This window comes from Melampsora larici-populina (assembly GCF_000204055.1).
Source record: "Melampsora larici-populina 98AG31 unplaced genomic scaffold MELLAscaffold_93, whole genome shotgun sequence".
In the NCBI taxonomy this organism is placed as follows: domain Eukaryota; kingdom Fungi; phylum Basidiomycota; class Pucciniomycetes; order Pucciniales; family Melampsoraceae; genus Melampsora; species Melampsora laricis-populina.
In genome coordinates this window covers 217,270-235,721 of record NW_006768857.1, presented here as the reverse complement: position 1 = coordinate 235,721, position 18,452 = coordinate 217,270, and the positions used below count along the sequence as shown (strand labels likewise).

At 39.8% G+C, this 18,452-nt stretch overlaps 2 protein-coding genes across 2 annotated transcripts; both read left to right on the top strand.

Annotated features, from left to right (window-relative positions):
- Nucleotides 1-3,398: 3,398 nt before the first annotated feature.
- MELLADRAFT_118582 (uncharacterized protein) lies at nucleotides 3,399-6,758 on the top strand (the record flags this gene model as incomplete). Its single annotated transcript, XM_007418488.1, has 8 exons — nucleotides 3,399-4,048; nucleotides 4,119-4,492; nucleotides 4,576-5,003; nucleotides 5,104-5,173; nucleotides 5,270-5,670; nucleotides 5,794-5,917; nucleotides 6,010-6,120; nucleotides 6,221-6,758. The coding sequence occupies 8 exons, from the start codon at nucleotides 3,484-3,486 to the stop codon at nucleotides 6,386-6,388; spliced, it is 2,241 nt and encodes a 746-aa protein (XP_007418550.1).
- A 2,397-nt stretch (nucleotides 6,759-9,155) lies between these two features.
- Nucleotides 9,156-11,023, top strand: MELLADRAFT_96105 (uncharacterized protein; the record flags this gene model as incomplete). Its single annotated transcript, XM_007418480.1, has 10 exons — nucleotides 9,156-9,353; nucleotides 9,415-9,501; nucleotides 9,621-9,623; nucleotides 9,683-9,781; nucleotides 9,887-10,259; nucleotides 10,330-10,362; nucleotides 10,453-10,521; nucleotides 10,621-10,734; nucleotides 10,810-10,850; nucleotides 10,925-11,023. 10 exons carry the CDS (start codon nucleotides 9,156-9,158, stop codon nucleotides 11,021-11,023), a joined length of 1,116 nt encoding a protein of 371 aa, XP_007418542.1.
- Between the last annotated feature and the right edge of the window lie 7,429 nt (nucleotides 11,024-18,452).

The window sequence follows — 18,452 nt, the reverse complement described above, 5'->3', positions numbered from 1 at the left end:
ATCCAGAAGTCCTACATCTGATGGAAAGCATTAATATTTACATTGTAGAAGCAACATCATATGTCTCAACTCTAAGATTGCCATCTGGTGATAAAAAATTCAGTCTCCCAAGAAACTGAAAATTGATCATTGAATTTTTGAGGTGGAATAACTATCAGTGTTTTTTCTTTCATGCATACCTGTACTTCACTTGTAACTCATGCAAGGAAAGCCAATGTTATTTACCTAATCTGATTTGATTTGGTACTGGCTCAAAGTTCCCAATTTTGTTACAGTGATTCTTTTTTTGTGCATAAGAGCATCCACAGCCGTGCTGTAGAATGGTAATGTATGGAGGTTTGCACAGATTGTTTAAGGAACCATTTGAGGTATGGAATTTGAAGCATGTACAGACAAGGTTCCCTACAGTTTGGCTTGTAGCATCATTTGGGAGCTGTGGTATGGCTTAGATGATTATTGAGGTGTGTGATTGGCAGAGAGTCTGATTGTACAAGTCAGAGCTCATGGGAGAAGTGGGGTACAGAAGGATCAGGGTGCAAGTAGAAAAAGAACATATTTGGCCTGTTTTGGCTCACACATAGAAAATTGCTTAAGCTAAGTATCTGTTTGGGGGTAACAGCTGTGGATAAAAATACCTCAAATCTATCTTGTATGTCACAGTTTACGGCACACAGTTGTGGATGCTCTAAGTCATTTATTGCATCCCTTATAATAATGCAACATGGGTTTGTTGTAAAAAAAAGTGCAAAGCAAAATGACCCCTTGAGCAACGGTGGCACGGCTAAGCTAAGTTAGCTGTGAGGGTAGGGTACTCTTTGAGAGTGCTCTATGCTCACTAAAGTTGGAAAATGGGTAGTGTAGTAATGAAATTTGATTCTTTATTTCAAATGTGTAGTATTTACAAAATGAAATAAAGAAAAGAAAGAAAGTAAAAGAGACTGATAGTCTGTTTGGATAAGTCCAGACAGACTACAGTTAGATGACTCCTTGAAAGGAGGTTTGATTTATAATTAATAATTATTATAAAGTACAAAGGGCCCTCCTTTAATCTTTAAAGTAACAGATTAAAGAGTGAGGTGAAGGTCACTAGTCTGGTTGTTACAAAGTCACCAACTTATGGTTATTCAGAAGGTACACCAACCTGAGAGTTGATATAGGTCACTAACCTGTAGTTGTTCAAGAGGTAACTAACCTTGAAGTTAATTGGAAGGTCACTAACCTAGAAATGTTCTACTTAGGGAAAGTAGAGGATCCAGAAAGGGGAAGAAAGAGATTACTTTATCTTTTAGTCAGGAAGCTGCTTTAAAGATATGAAGTGAATCACTAGTCTTATTATCATAAGACTTTTGATTATGTACTTCAATTGAACTTTAAAGGGTTCTTTAAAAGATATGTGTAATAAATTGCTTGGGGGATTTTCTTGAATGCTGAGAGAGGAGGGGATTATATACTCTCCTCTCTAAACCTAACTGTAGTGGTATTTGTTTGTATCACAACATTGGTTTAGGGTTTGTTGTTAATGATTGTTATGATCATTATTAATTATGCTTAATTACATATACACACTAAGTATATTATGTAGTATAAGCATTTGAAACCAAAGCATTTTAACTCTTGACACTGAGTTATGAGGTGTTAATGATGTTTTATAACATACTGCAAGTTAGTTTTGGGTACATGTATATGTACTCAGGGCTGACATTAGCGCTTAGCAGTGCATTAGCTTAGCAATTTTTTGTTGCTAAGCTAGCGCTAAATCCTTAGCGCACTCAAGCTAAGCTAATCAAATTTTGATTTTTCCTTTAGCGGGTTTGCGCTAAGCTAAGCCGGGAGCTTAGCTATCAAAAAAATACATGTTTTACATGCAAAAAAGGGTCGCTAATCCGCTATTGGCGGTTTAGCAACCAATTAATTGGCTTAGTGGGTGTCATTTTACGCCCGCTAAGCTAATGGCTTAGTGTTAGCGGAAATACGCTAAGATTAGCGTTAGCGGATTTTTCCTTAGCGGCTTCTAGCTAAGCTAAGCCAAGGTGGCAAAAATCCTTAGCTTAGCTTAGCGAGCCACCGTTGCCTTGAGACTCAGGCCTAGGAAACCCCATATGGTCGTGGCTTCTGTTCCAAAAACAATCCCAACCCAAATGATTACTTGGTACAGAAGCCTAGGAAACCCCATTAGGTCAAAGGTGTCATGGCTATGCATGTCACCAAGCCACTTCAGACTTTTCAAACATTGCTTCACTATTGTCTGCATCTCAGGCTGTGCAACCTTCAGTGGTTGTATCCTGCGTGCGGCTAGCTTGTGAATGCTTTGGCGGACAATAGAAAGTCCCACCCCAAAGCAGCCAAGGGTTGCAAAACATACTGTCAGAGCAAATGGCATCTTATGCATTGGAATACGGGCATCAGAGAGGATATTGGCGAGAATGTCTACAACAGTAGGTTGGCCGTCGGCCAATGCAAGGCTCAAACGACAAGATTTTACGCCCACGCGTAAGTGAGGGTAAGTATGATCTAAGTCTATAAGGCGGCTGGCCGCCCAGGGTCTAGTAAAACACTATCCAAACATGTTGAGAAAAGTAGGGACTAGTTTACCTTGGATGATTTGGCCACCTAGTTGAAGCAAAGGAGTTTGTTGTCATTCAATGTTAAGAGGTTTTCTTTATCCTTTTTCCTTTTTTTTGCACTTTTGTGTAATCACATCCCTTAGCTCTCAGTCCCCTATCACTAGTCCCTGGCAGCCTGGTGCATCCACTGTCTTGATACTTTTTTTTATTTTTTCCTCAAATAAAATGCCATTTCATTCCTTTTGCAAATCCTTGTAGAATTGGTACATGTTAATGGTATTTATAAATGTCAAGAAGTGACATCCATAAATTTCTTGGACACGCTTCTCTGGAGGATATCTGAACTCTATAACCTGCACCTATATAGACCCCTTGCAAGTTGCGCACATGTTCATGGTGTGTGGCTTCTTTGAGTCCTCTTTGCTGCCAGACTGAGACCTGTGGCATGATCAGGTGGTATGGACGTGTTGTGATGAGGATCAGCACTTTATGGGGCTCTCAAAGTCACAAGGAACACTCTAGAAGTGTCGCTCAAGAAACTTAATTATGGAGCCATCTCTGGATGTCAATTCTTGACACTTCCCCAGGCCAATTCTTGAATGTTGAATACCCTTATTTGCGAGAAGATGATCAATTTTTTCTGTAGGGTTTGAGAGTAGGATTTGTAAGCTCAGCCTGAAGATTCCTGACGCGTGAATATTGTGGTGATTTGGGATGATTGAGGGTTGTAGTCTTGGAGATTGAATTTAAAGACGCGATGAGTTGATCACGTGACTGATGAGTTGATATTCTACTCTGAGTTTGATCGCAGTGGTCACACTCAGTGCACTGCTAGGTAGTTGGCAATCCAATCCAACCAATTTAGAATTCACTTTCCATTGACCATTGACCATTGACCATTAAACCGATTCCAATCAAAATGAAAACCAATCCATCTTCTTCCTCTTCATCCTATTCAAATTCAAATTCAAATTCAACTTCAAATCCATCTCAATCTCAAGATAAAATCAGTAAACTATCAAAAATAGCTAATAAACTAATCACTGGAGTTCAACCTACTTCACTTCAACAATCAAATCAACGTTGGGGTAATACTCAACCATCACCAAATCAAACACCTTCAAACTTAATCATGAAACCATCATCAAATCATCAAATCCATTCAAATCCAATCACGGCTTCTAGTTTTGCTGCTGCTAAGAAAGAAAGAGAATTAATCAAAACTCAACAACAATCTTCTTCTTCTTCTTCTTCTTCAAATCAAATCAGACCATTAAGATCAAACTTACATCAATCAAAACGATCTGTCTATTCAAATCAAACTAATCAAACTACCTTTGATGATGAAAATTTGAACCATCATCAAGTTTTAGTCGAACAGCAATCTTCTACTCATTTTAAACCACCTATTACTAATCGAATCAAAACTAAATCATCTGCTCCACCTACTTTTCAAACTGAAGAATTCGTGATCCCATCGAATGGTAAGCTTTGATATCCTCACATTTCAATCATTCAAACTGACCTTTATGATGGTCTATGTTCCTTTTCTAGATTTACCAGCAGCACCACTCAAACCACCAAGTTCATCCAGATTCAGTCGATTTAAACCTACCCCAAGTGAAGCGTTCTTAGCCGTAGCCTATACATCAACCCATCAAACCTCAACCGAAAACCGATCATCATCCATTTTGGAATCAGATCAAGAACCAGCTACGTTTGAGATTGCGAAACGAACGAGATTACCGGCTTCACCTGTTAAACCTCAAAGACATAAACTTAATGCTCAATCGATTTCGGTCTCCAATCCTTCGGAAGATGTGTCGATCATGAGAGCTACTTATCTTTCTCAAGGATATGAGATCTCGAATGGAAAGAAATTAGAATCTGAAAAAGATAGAGTGGCAAGAGAATTTGAAAAATTAATGGTAAGTTTCTTTTTTTTTTTCGGGATAGGACTCTTTTTTATTCGATCATCATCATGATTTTGGTTTTGGTTTTTGGTTTTTAGACAGCTATGGATTTACCACAATCTGTTAGGATCAAGATGGAAGGTCTGGATCATCCAGTAAAATCAGCCATGTTAAAAGCTTCCTCTTCATCCCAACTCACATCCCATTCCATGATAGCTCAAGCCTTACAACTCTCATCAAGTCATCCGTCTCACCATCACTCTAACAATACCCATCATCACCAGCATCAGATCAATTCCCAAGACTTGGCTCAAGAAGAACGAAACGGAACCGAAAAGGATGGACCAGCTTGGTGGGCCATGACGTTGAAATCACGTAATTTTAGATCATTGGATCCGATTGAATTGAAACGATTAAGAGTCGCTCTGAGAACTCAAGCTCCTACTTGGACTGCTGAGTTTCTTTCCTATGGTGGTTATACAGCTCTGATGAAACGATTAAAAGAATTATTGGAAATCGAATGGAGGTTTGTCTTTTTTCGGTGACTTTATTTTTTTGGGGCATGAGAGGGGATTTCGAAATCTCATTTTGGTTTTCTTTTTGGGAATGTGGAATGTGCTTTTTAGGGAAGAACAGCATGATGATCAGGTATTGTTTGAAATTTTGAGATGTTTTAAAGCTTTATTACTTAGTGAGGTAAGCATTAGACCAAACCCATTCTATTCCACTTCATCTTACACACATAAGCTATCTCATATCTGATTTGATGCGTTGTTTTGAATTTGATTGAAGCCTGGAAAAGTCGCCTTAGCATTTAGAATCCCGTCCCCATTTCTTCAATTAACCAACCTATTATATTCGGAAAAGAAACCAGGAGAGTTACCTAGTCGACAACTACTAATCGAAATGATCTATGGGATTTTCGAATTAAAGATCACAGAAGAGACCATGAAAGGGAAATCATTAGATTGGCAATCAGCAATTAATTTAGATCAATGTGATTTGAATTTAATGAAAGATGATTCGATGGGAATCGATTCAAAGTTTAATCATCAGTTGGTTAAACAGTTGTTGATGGGTGCACCGGATTTGAAGAAAGAATCTTTGATCGAGTTTGTTAGTGTGAGTCATCGGAATAGGCCTTATAAGAAATTAGTTACAGAACTTTGTGGGGTTTTGATGGATTATTTTTGGTAAGCATTGATTGAAAGAAAAAAAAATCATTCGTCTTTTTTTTGGAAATTATCTTTTTGTTCGTTCTGGGTTTTGGATCGTTGACTTTTTTTTTTTGATTTTTTTTTTGTTTTCGTATATAGGGTCTTTTGTCATTCTGAAAATCAGTATTGGGATTTAAGTGAATTAGATGAAGAACAAATCGAAAGTCCAAAAGTACCAAGTGGAATGACCGGAGGAGTGGAATATGAAGCTATGGAATATTCTGTAAGTTCAAAGTATTTTTTTACTTCCTCCAAATTAACTTTGAAAATTCAAAAACCTGATCATGTTTTTTTTTGTTTCGTTTTGAATCATAGGCTGCTGTGATGAAATTGATTAATGAGTTTATTAGAACTGAACCTGATGAGATTGGAAAATCAAAAATTCATAAAGATTTATTCGAAAGTGGATTCGAAAGAGCCTTAGTGGTCAGTTTGTTTTCTCTTAAAATAATTTTGTTTTTGTAAAAACCTGAATTTGGTTTACTTTTTTTTCGGCGACGGGGGGGGGGGGGGGTTTGTTCTTTAGACAATGAGAAAAAGTAGTATGACATATTATCCTTCGATTCATTTAGAATTAGCTAGGTATCTTGTTGAAGCTTTAAAAGTGGATGGGATTAATGGCTTTCAGATCCCTGTGAATATCATGAGACATTATAAGAAGAATTCGAAAAACTTGTTGAATTGTTCAAAATGATTTGATTTATATATCTCGACGGGGTTTTTTGGCTTTGGCTTCTTTTTTTTCTTTCTTGGTTGATTGTTTTCTTGTTTCTGTTTTTTTTTGTTTTAGGATGAAGAATTGTTTTTTTCTTGAATTTTTTAACTATTTAAATCTTTATTTTAAAAAAAATTGTTTTGAAAGAGTTGAAAAGGGTTTCAAGAATAAAGAAGTATGATTTGGAAGCTAGTAGAAGAAGAAAAGAAAAAGAATTGTATTACATTTGATCATTGGGTTTTCTGTGGTTTTAATTTTTTTTATTTGTTAGTTTAAACTTCATTTTTTGATTAATCATTTATTATTGATGAGCTTATTGGATTGAAACAAATGGTGGGTTTATGGTGTTGTTGTTTTGAAAATAGTGAGTGGATTGGAATTTTGGTGTAAATTAAAGGGTCAAGTTGAGCCATGTTCTTTACACTTGACTATGAGTAGCATTTTGCAAGCACTTTCATTGACAGGCATTTCTTAAAAGCTTGTCTAAATTTATCAGCAAAACTCAAGCAATTTGGCCATGAATTTGTGACAAGCTTTTTGAAAACAATTGTAACACCACAGGAATTATCATGCGTGAACCATGATTGAGAAAAGTCATGGTGACTGAGTCTGTGACTTTCTTCAAGTGCGGATCTTGTTTGCCATAGGTTTGCTACATAGCTTCCCTTAAGCTGCACTTTTGTTTGATTTATTCATTTTTCAGTTTATTGTGCTTTTGCTTTCTATTGCACTCACTCACAATACATAGGTCTACTGCAAAGAATTGTGGGATACAAAGTAAAATCTGGGCACATGCCCGGAATTATTTTGGCAGCAAATTTTGATTTTCTGGGCAAAAGTCCGGGCCCAGAATTCAAATTTAATTACGGGATACAAAGTAGAATCCGGGCACGTGCCCAGCTTTGTGCCCAGATTTTTTTTGGCGGTAAATTTTAATTCTGGGCCTGTACTTTTGCTCAGAAAATCAAAATTCACTGCCAAAATAATTCCGGGCACATGTCTGGATTCTACTTTGTATCCCGTAAATGTCTCTTGCAACTTCTTGTGGGTTTTCTTTCACCATGAGCTTCACTATATATATTTACGGTACTCAAAGCAAGTATGTACATGTACAGCCATTCCTAGAATCATCGGTAAATTTTGACGTTCTGTGTGTTGCACGGATTTAACTCAGGTTTAATCTGAGGTCCAAAAGTCAGTTTTGCACCTCAAGACTAGCCTAAATCTTATTTTGGCTCCGTCTAACTTTAAAATTTTAGAGCATCATTGCTGTCATTTTTGAACAACGCACTCTCTGGGGATGCCTGGTCTGCCCCCCCAGAAAGAAGCTGCCTTCGTCCTTCCACCTGTTCTCTGGCGTCCACCGGCTTCAACCGGCTCAATATTCTTTTCATCAAATGAGGTACATAAAATTCAACCTGGTCTGCCAAAGATTTCTACCACAATACTCAATCCATGATGTTTTGATTCATCATTTCGATCTCTATCGTTATAGGCGCACTCAACGGATCCTGATCTCACTTTTGGCCATCAAAGCTCACCACAATAATTTGAATACGACTTTGATTCCCCCTTTTTGTAATGTATGGTAGCGTCACTATGAAGAAGGAACAACCAAAGACGATTGTGTCAATGCAGAAAGAAGGGTATGTGGTGATTTAATTCAAAGTTTGTGATCATAGCCAGACCATCAAACAACAAACACTTGATTTCTACCAAAGAAACAGGGTGTGTCTACCAAAGAACTCTAGCAAATGAAGTAAGATTTTGTATCCCATTCTACTTTGCCGAAGTTTCAATCATGTAATTGACTTTGTTTTTCCTCCTCATAATGTTCAAAATGAAATGGAAATCGAGGCAATGACATCATATGGAATGGGGATATGAGGTCACTCTTTTTGGGGGTTCCAACAACACCGACTTTCTACATCTTGATATGGCCAAAAGGTATAAATACCGGTCCTTTTGCGGAGATTATCCTTTCCCCTCATTGATCTAAGCCCGTAAGAGATATCATATTTTTGTTAAATTTTGTTTGTGCTTGTTTCTGCTCCATCATATCCTGATATCTTTAAATTCCGTCAATCCCCAGATATCGAACTTCTGTCTCTCAACTCCAACTTATTATCCCAGTTTAACACCAGTATCTTCTTTGGTCCGTTCTATTTCCCTCACGCTCCTTTTTTTCTTCTTGCTCATTATTTTTCACATATGATATCTTGATCAGCTTGGCAAAAACAATCAACATGTCTCACCAACCTTCACCAAACCCAAATGCCTCCAAAGTGCCCGCTGTCAAAGGACACATGAATGCGCGTCAGTATATCTTTCTACATGGGTACAGTGTTCTATTTCATAATCTGATTAACATTCTTTTTGAGTTTTTGAAGTTACTTCTAACAAAACGGGCAACGATGCTCCTGCTACCTGTGGTCATCAAAATCCACTGTACCCGATTGGCACGGCACCTCGGGTTCAATTCGATAAAAGAAACGAGATGACCGTGCAGGTCAAATTTAAAATACATAGTGATAAGGAAGTCAAAGTCGACAACCAGCCCACATGTATCAAGGTAGCTAGCAGGGGCCGCAAAGCTGCTGCGAGCTCTGCGGCGTCCTACAACTTAATTGATTCCAAGTTGTTCAATGATGGGAACATCATTGAACTCGTGCAGTGTCTATTTGGAAAGTCTTTAAATGACTTCAAAGGTATGTGTGCTGACATATGCAAGGAGTATCAAAAAGGCATGCAACACATGGTTCTCCAAAGCGATATTGCGCCTCGACTCAGATGGATGGGCCAGGTTGGCCGTGCCAAAGTCTTTCTTGTCAATTCTCAAACGTGGCAAGCCTTTGTGGATTTACTTTCGAAGGCAACCAAGCACAAGGGATGTGTGACCATCTTCAGTGAAAGTCAAAAGGAAAAAGCCAGAAAGGTGGCTCAGGTACGTAGTCTCTTTTTTTTCCGGTGTTCATTTTTTTTCTGACTTTAATGACGTTTCTTAGGCTTGCGCTGCAAAAGAACTGATCACATCAGCCAGCGGCCCATCTGCATCCAAATCGGAGGTTCGTGTCCTTACCAAAGAATTAGAGGTGTGTATTTTGTTTTTGTTTGTCCCTTTCTTTGCTTTTCGATATCCTCCTCTGTTTTTTTCAATATCCTCCTCTTTTTTTTTTTGATATCCTCCTAACTCCGCCGATTTGACAGGAAGCCCGTAAGCGGATTGTGCTCCACGAACTGACTGCGCAGCTCTTCCATGATCATGCTCAAAAGGGGAACTCCGGAGACAGGGTTGTCTTGGTTTGCCCATGGGATCCTAAGATCCTTTACCGGTTAACATGGAGCGGGGCTTGGGTTTGGGCCAAAGCGGTGGTGAGCTTTCTGATTCTTGTCCTCATAAGTTTCAACTACATCTCATCCTCACCATTTCCAACTACTCTTTCCCTTTTCTCATCTCCTCTTCCCTTTCCATCTCAGCAAGCGGGCATGGCGACTCGTGAAATCCCTCCTCGCACTTATGAGTACCTCGCCATTATGAAGAAGTCGCGTGTCTACCACAAGGCTATGAAAGTAGACGATCGAGTGAAGATGCAAAGCGGCAATTTGCACTTGGACCTTTCTCCTACCTTTAACAAGGCTGGCGGTTCTCATCAGTCTTTTTTCGAACCACCAGCAAAATTATTATTTCAAAAACCAATGGCTGGTGGCTCCAAGAGATCTGCAATTTTCAGTATCTCCGATGATGGTGAGAGAAATGATAAGAAAAAAATCAAGGTTGAACCTGGTATGCTCACCATCTCTCAGTATCTTGAATACAGAAATGATAAGAAAAAAATCAAGGTTGAACCTGGTATGCTCACCATCTCTCAGTATCTTGAATACTCTTTTGCTCAGATTTTGATTATCGAACTTTTTTGTAGGCTTTGAAGATGAAAAAAGAAACATCGAGCCAAGTAAGACTCCATTCCACACTTTGCCTTATCCACCCTTTTCCTTATTTGACCACCGATCTTTTGTTTCATTCTAATCTCTCACTTGGGTAGCCAAAAGGATCACCATCGTGTTGTCCTCTGATCCACCCTCTCCTTCACCTATCATCAAACGAGAGCCAGGTATGTCACATATTCTCGTCATCATTTATTGAACCCACTCTGAGATCAACATGTCATCTTCCTTTCCTCCTCATTGTTTAATTCACCGTCATTTGGTAGGCTCGCCCTCCGGATATGGAAATGGCATGGCCATCATGCTGTCATCGGACTCACCTAAACCCGAAATCTTCTCGTCTCAAGTTACGGTTAAGAACAACATCCAAAATGAGCCCGGTACATATTTTAAATGTTGTTTACCATCACTGACAAATCACTGACACATCTTTGATGTCATTCTTTGAGTATCAGCTGGGACGATGGACCTTGCCCCAGTCAACTCAGACAAAGATGTCCGTGCTCATGCAGAAGCTCTAGAACAATTTTTGCTCCACTGCAATGTTCCAAAAGACGACCACACCACCAGAACTATCCTCAACCGTGCCGGCGTCAAATCTTGGACCGACCTCATTCCCAGTGTCCAATTCACCAAGAGTTCTCTCACTGCGCGAGGCATGCACCCTAGTATGGCCTCCTATCTACTCACTGAAGCGATGGATCGTGCCAATGATCTCAAGATCGACATTGACGAGCTCAAAGATGATGACAAAGTTCTTCACGATCTAGTTCAGGCCTCCAGCCCTGCCTCATCTCTCCAACAAGTGGGTCCTTCCCCAGAATATTGACTTCCAGACATGACTCCGACGTTATGTTCCACCTATCAGAATTGTTACTATCCCCCTCGCGCAAAGATTGCTCTTGCCTTGCAGATCTATCAAAAGATCCCTCCTTATTTCCCAAAATCATTGTTTTGACTTGGCACTCAAATGTTTCCCACTTGTTTGTGACTCGTGCTTCTTGTGATTCCAATATTTCCTCCTGTTTTTTTTATGGCGACGCAAATACCGCCTTGGATTGTTCCGTCTCGTGACCTTGCTTGTGACTTGTGCTTCTCGTGAATGAAAGGTTTCCACCTTATATGTGACTCGTGCTTCAACTGTTTTCAATTTTTTCCTCCTTATTTGTTTGGTGACGCAATTTCAGCCTCTGATTCTTCTGTCTTGTGATGACATTTGAGCCACCTCCTGAAACCTGAGAAGTAAGACCCAGTGATCATCCAACTGGTCCAAATCCAAAGTTTTTTTAACTTTTAAGTACTCATCACAAGTCTTGATGAGCAGTTTTTAATGTTTTGATTAGATCAAAAGTTTAATCTTTAATGAAATATAATTAATATATCATTAATGTTTTTTTTCAATTGAATTGATCTCAAGGGGTTCATCACTAAGAAATTTGGTCTCTATCAAATTTTGTTATAGAGACAATTTTATGCCAAATCATTTTTGAAAGGTTAGCTATATGTGCCTTTTCTTTCATGACTCGCCTTTACGTTTTTGCTCACTCAAACATAAATCAAAAATAATAACCACACTGATAATATTCATTTCAAAGACAATCCCCTAAAAAAATAAGATTTTAATTTGTAATAACCGAAAAACTGTAACAAATATACTCTGAGATGTAACTAAAGGGTGAATTTTTTTTGTATTTGCATCTACACATCGGATTTTATTGCTTGATTTATTATCTTCTTTACAAGTAAAGAAATATACGGCAATTGAAATAATTCAGACTCTTCCAAAACAAACTTCAAATAACTTGCAAATTGAGATTATAAATAACCACTCCCTCTATAGAAACCTTAACAAACCTCTTCAGTAAACAACTCCATACAAGCCATAAAAATACTTGCTCTTTCATCATCCGCATCCAAAGCGTGCTGCAAGGCTTGAGATTGCCTGAGTCTGGACTTTAATACAGAGAAGCCCTTTTCGATAGGGTTGAAGTCTGGACTGTAGGCCGGTAGATACACTAACCTAACCCCTCGCGCAGCACACAGCTCCTCAACTCGGCCCCCGTGGTGGATAGGAGCGTTATCCATCACAAGGACGCTGTTTTGAGCTGGAAAAGGGTTCATGGCTGGAAGATGAACCAGACCAGACAAAGAAGTTGTTATGATGTGGTGTAATTGTCACTGAGTGTGTAATGTTTGTATGACATCATAGCTTGTATGCTAATACATTTCTCTATCTAAAATAGTCTTATATCTTATTAGCATAGATACTTTATCTATTGTAGAATTGTTGTTAGATTGGATTGGTTCTTCCTCACCTTTCCTATATGTTCTAACATCTCTCTTCTAGGTAAGTTATTCTATTATTGCAATATCTACCTTTCCTATATGTTCTAACATCTCTCTTCTAGTGAGAATCAATCTTATCAGGTTATGAGCCCACCTCAGTGACTCTATAAGATTGCACTCTCGGAAAACCGTTTCAATAACTATCAACAAACTTTAACAAGTATAGTTCGAAACTGTCTAGAAGACTGTAAAGGAAAAGTCCGTCTGATACAGACAAAAAACTAAATCGATTGTCAGAAATAAACTCCAAAACCCTAAAAACCTCTAGTTTACCACTCTCTGTTTTGATCTTCGATAATCTTCATCATCATGTCTGCACCAACTTTCACATCTGGTGAGAAGGGCAAGTCGCCCGATTCTTCGTTAGCACCGTCATCTGCCTCTAGACCAGCTGGTCGTCAAACCGAATCTTCGATTCGAACTGAAAGCAAAGTATTGCCATCTCTGCAATATTCGAATGAGCGTTTAGAGGCAACTGGAGTTAAGCCATTAGAAGCTCCTGGCCCAGAATCAAACTACCATCAATGGCAGTTTGTAATGGGGACGATAATCAGAGGATCAAGTTTTGGTTATGTACTTCGGGAAAATCAACCATCCCCTCTTCCTGCATCTGAAGAACATGATCGATGCAAAGTATCTGCATTGATACTTCGATATGTTCATCCTTCGAATTACGAATTCTTGTCATCATACGAAGACGATCCGAGAAGCCAGTGGAAAGCTCTGCGTGAAGCGCATCAAGATGCTTTGTCAGGATCCATTATGTATTGGCTTAAGAAATTAGTCACTGCGAAAATGGGTGATCTGAGTATAACGGAACATCTAGAATCAATGTCGGCGGATTATCAAAAATTCAAATCGTTGGTTACTCCCGATAAGCCACTCACTGCCGATACTGTCTTCGCCACGGCAGTAAGTCTGTCATTGACTGCTGACTGGCAACCAGTTTTAGCTCCATTACTTCAACGTGAATCAGTCACATCAACTACTATCTTGAAAGTGCTTCGAGAAGAGGCGACGAGAAGATCGATTTCCTCTGAGGAAATAGAAGTCATAGCAGCTGCTAAGGATGGAAAGTCGAAAGATGTATCATGCTCTCATTGTTCGAAGTCTGGTCATGTAATGGAAGATTGCCGAATTTTAAAATCGAAGCTGGAAAAGTACAAGGTTTTAAAGGCGGAAAAAGCTGAACAAGATATTCCAAAGTCTAAACCGACCAAGAATCAAGTGAGAAGATCGAAGGCAGCAAAAGCAAAAGCAGCTGCTATTGCTGAGCTCTCCTCTGCTTCAGAAGCTTCGATCAATATCAACTCTGAAATTTCTTCTGCCGCTGTAATCAAAGCGTCGTCGGGAAAAACCACTGGATGGCTAATCGACTCGGGAACGTCTCAAGTGATGACTCCATGCTCAGATGTAGTTACCAGAAAGAAAACTGACAATACGAATATCAGTCTAGCAAATGGTTCGATTGTCAAATCAATTTCAAAAGGATTTGTATCGCTACCGTTTTCTGATTTTGAAGATATCAAATCACTCTATGTTCCTTCTCTGTCCGAACCTCTTCTATCTGTCTCTAAACTTGCCGATAAGAAAATCACTACCGTATTCAATTCATCGACTGTTTCGTTTGTTAAAAACTGTAAAATCACCGGTGACGTAGTTGGAACTGGATATCGACATGGCAATCTATATTATCTCAATCAAGAGGTATGTCATTCGAAACCTAGTGATCAAACGTCGAAAGCAATGGTCTCTGACGTACATTTATGGCACTCAAGATTTAACCATCCTGGTTATGCAGCTTTAAAACGAAAACTCAATTCATTAAACATTAAGGTGGATGAAGCTGAACTACGTAAGTTGCAAACTTGTAGCATATGTGTTCAGGGAAAAGTGAGACGACGTAACATGTCAAGTCGAGCAGGGTGGAGATCAATCAAACTGTAAGGTGTCACACTTACAAACACACATGTCACATACTATACAGTACAGTAGATACAATTAGAGTCTAGACTACCCTTGTTTCCTTTCCTCTTCTCTTTTTCTCTTTATCGGTTTCTTCAGCTTCTTCAGTTTCTATTCATGTTATCAGGGTTGTTGTGATCTGATGTTCTTTATGAACTAGGTATGGGTTTCCTTTCCTCTTCTCTTTTTCTCTTTATCGGTTTCTTCAGCTTCTTCAGTTTCTATTCATGTTATCAGGGTTGTTGTGATCTGATGTTCTTTATGAACTAGGCCTAGTTTTCAAAATTCACTTTGGTTCTAGATAACTTTCGTGCCTGCTCGTGCCCAATCAGTGTTGTTCCTCCATAGGAACTTCCACTTTTTTTATCTATTACCAAATCGATACCAATACGAATCCAGATTTTTTTTCGAATCAACTGAAACTACTGCGCCAGCGAATTGAATTACCCCGCATCCCCGATATAGAATTGAATTGACTGAACTATCTTGAATACTGAACTGAACTGAAACCGATCTGCTGGTGACCGATCACCTGGGACACTAGTCTATGCCAAACACCCGCCAGAATAGGACCCTGGAAAGCCCCTATATACCCGCCTAATTGGGTATGTAGGAATTGGCCTTTTTGGGTAAAAATGGTCCTTATGTTCTGTGTAGGAATTCTAAAAATTTGAAAAAAAAAGTCACACAGGAGCCTTATTTTGTATGTAGGAATATGTCAAAAAGTGTGGAAAAAAAAATTAGGTTTCTTACACATTAGGTAGGAAAGAGGGTTCTCAGGGCCACCAGGCTACCCACTTCAATACATAAGGTGAGTAGCAATGATCATCGAGTCACAATGAAACCTGATGTTATTGTGTATACATACCAATCATGATAGTATTGAGTTCGAAGCTCAGGTAAGACAATTTTTTGCACATTTTTATGTAAAAGGGTGTGGAAAAATGTCATATTATGACAGTTGATGGTCATTGAAATCGAGATGTCTGACAGTCTGGCATGGGTCAGCAAGAAGGTTGTTTCAACCAGTTTCAACCGAGTCCAAACATTTGAAATGGCCTGAAAGTTGCTGAAACAGCTTGATTCTGCTCGATCACAACATTTTTTTTGTTTGATCTTGATAGTTTTCGTTGATATTAGACACAATTACTATATCTCGTGTAGCAAAAGGAAAAGGTAATGAACGAAAGAAAAAAAACAACCACCAGGATCCTGTGGCTTCTGATCACGCCAATGCAAATGGAGCCACCAAATTGGACCCTCGGACATGTAGTAAATTGGTAGCCATCATGCTGAAAAACTCTGAGCAGATGGACAAGGCTCTGGATCGCTTACATCGATGGAACATTCATGTAAAGCTTGACCTCAATTGGATTGCAAAAAATACATCAACAACTCTCGACATCGCAACACAAACACTTTATACAAGTGGCAATGTATCAGAAGACAATCCACTTGAAGTAAACAAGTTTGTTGTGGTTATAAAAAACAATGTATGTCATCCCCTGTTTCAAATATGAAGCTGCCGACTCTGATCATTTAATGTACTCTTGATTCGTTTTAGATGCTTTTTTTGGGTAAGATCTGTGCTCTCTACATTTACCAGAATGGTAAGCACGAGTGGATCACCAAATTGTCCACTCGATCTAAGCTCTCATATGCATCTACCCAGCTTTACATGTATAAAGGGAATCCTGGAGCGTGTAGTTTTGAAGAAAACTTTCCAAATCGCCTCATATTCTCGCATCTTGATATAGCAGATATTCACTATGTGTTTCCCCCCACCTCATCAATGAATATTACTGAACCCAAGGCTAACACCATATGGATTCCTCAAGCTTATCGTGCTATGTTAAAGGCTATGAGCCAGAAACAGTACATCAAGGCAATTCTCGAACAACTTGCTGTTGAACACGCTAAAGCTAGAAAAAAATAAGCTATACTTGAATTGTAATATCTAACTTGGTTTTTATTTCTCTCCACCTTATCTAGAGATTTGATTTTGTGTTATTTCTTCAAGTTGTTTCGCTTCATCTCTCCCAAATTCAAAAAAATACCAGTCTCTTTAGTCCCTTTTCTGAAACGTTTGACTGCTCTTTTTCTACTTCTTGATATTGAATTCTCAGACCCTGATCTCCCTCATGTGTAGAGATTCACTTTGATGTTTTTACCTGTTACAGCAGTGGACCGACTGCAGTGGCTGGCCAGGAACTGGAAACACAGTCCCTCCAGTGGCTGGCCAGGAATTGAATTACTCGTTTTTTTTAAAACTCAACTACATAACACTACATAGCTATACTACTCACTAGTCTATTTCTCTCTCAACAACTTCAACTCTTGTGATTCTTCTACCAAATTCCCAAAAAAATATTCAAGTTTTTCCGGAAAAAAAATCAAGATGTCTAATTGCTCTGAAACGCCCAAAAACACAGATTTTGAGGGTCCTTATGCAGATGGAAGGAATATTGGGACCTTTCTCCGAAAAAAAAATGGTCCTTTGTCAACAGGTAGGAATCCGAGTTTTTTTTGTGAAAACCGGCGAAATTTGTGTAGGTAGGAGGGGAAAATTTCGGGATTTCCATTAGGAGGGTATATCGGGGCTTTCCAGGGTCCTGCCAGAATACCGACAAGGTCGAGCAAAGGCTTGACGATCCCGAACAGCTGCTGCGTGGACCTCGAGCAAATTCTGCTTCCAACTCTGGGTCCACTAACTGTCCGCCACAGCTTTATTCTGATCTTGCAAGAACGTTACATCCGAAAACACCACAGCCTGGCGAGAAAATCTTAGCAGCCTCCAAATCTGTAGCCGAGCTGTTTCATCTTAACCCCGTTCCATTGGGAAGCCTCTCACCCAGCTCATCCGTCTTACTATCCAATATCCTCCAGGATCGACCTTCTACGCGTCGAAAATCTTTTGTTCCTGGTTCCTTGCCCAATAACACTGGTATTTCGATCGACGCGACAGTCTTACGTCCCCTACCTACGCCTGATCAGACACCGAATATGTCAGAAGAGGTAGGAGGAGTGACATCTGCTGACGACGTACAATCTGAAATCAAACGTATCCTGGAGGAGAGCGTAGAGGCTTTGACTCGAATCTCCGCGGACAACGATGACTTACGTGCAGAGATGGCCGATCTTAAGGAATTGATACATCAGATGATCCAACAAAACCGTGCAGACAGCGCACCGCCTGAAGATCGTGGTCCAACAGCCACCACCTCGACTCCTGCCCATGAGACAGGTGGGTTGCCACCTTCGCCCCATCCTGACTCGACGATGCGAGCGCAGGCTCAGGAGGGATCAAACGCGTCCACTGGTGACCAACCCTCCTTCGCTCGAACGAACCCTTTCGCTGCGTTTTGCACCCCACCTGTAAACCGCCAACCTGCTCCACTACCCCAACCGTACGTTCATCCGAATGTGGCCCCACCGATCTCATCTATGCCAGGCAACACTTATGCCTATTGGCATCCAGCGGCGGCTCCTGTTGAGCGCGAAGTACTCGCGCGTCACCTCAAGGATAGCGAGATACCACAATTTACGTGCGCCTATGGTGATGTTGCAGGATTTAGATTGTGGCGATACCGCATTGAAGCCCGCTTTAAAGTCAAAGGTCTCGACAGCGATACGGAGCGACTCAAGATTTTAGCGGCTGCGTTGGCAGTGCCTCATGCTGTTCAATGGCACCGTACGCACGAGGCAGAGCTTAGTGGCAAATCGTGGAATGAAGCGATGGAAATGTTTAGTCATGGAGTTTTACCATCCGGGTGGTTGCGAGATGCAC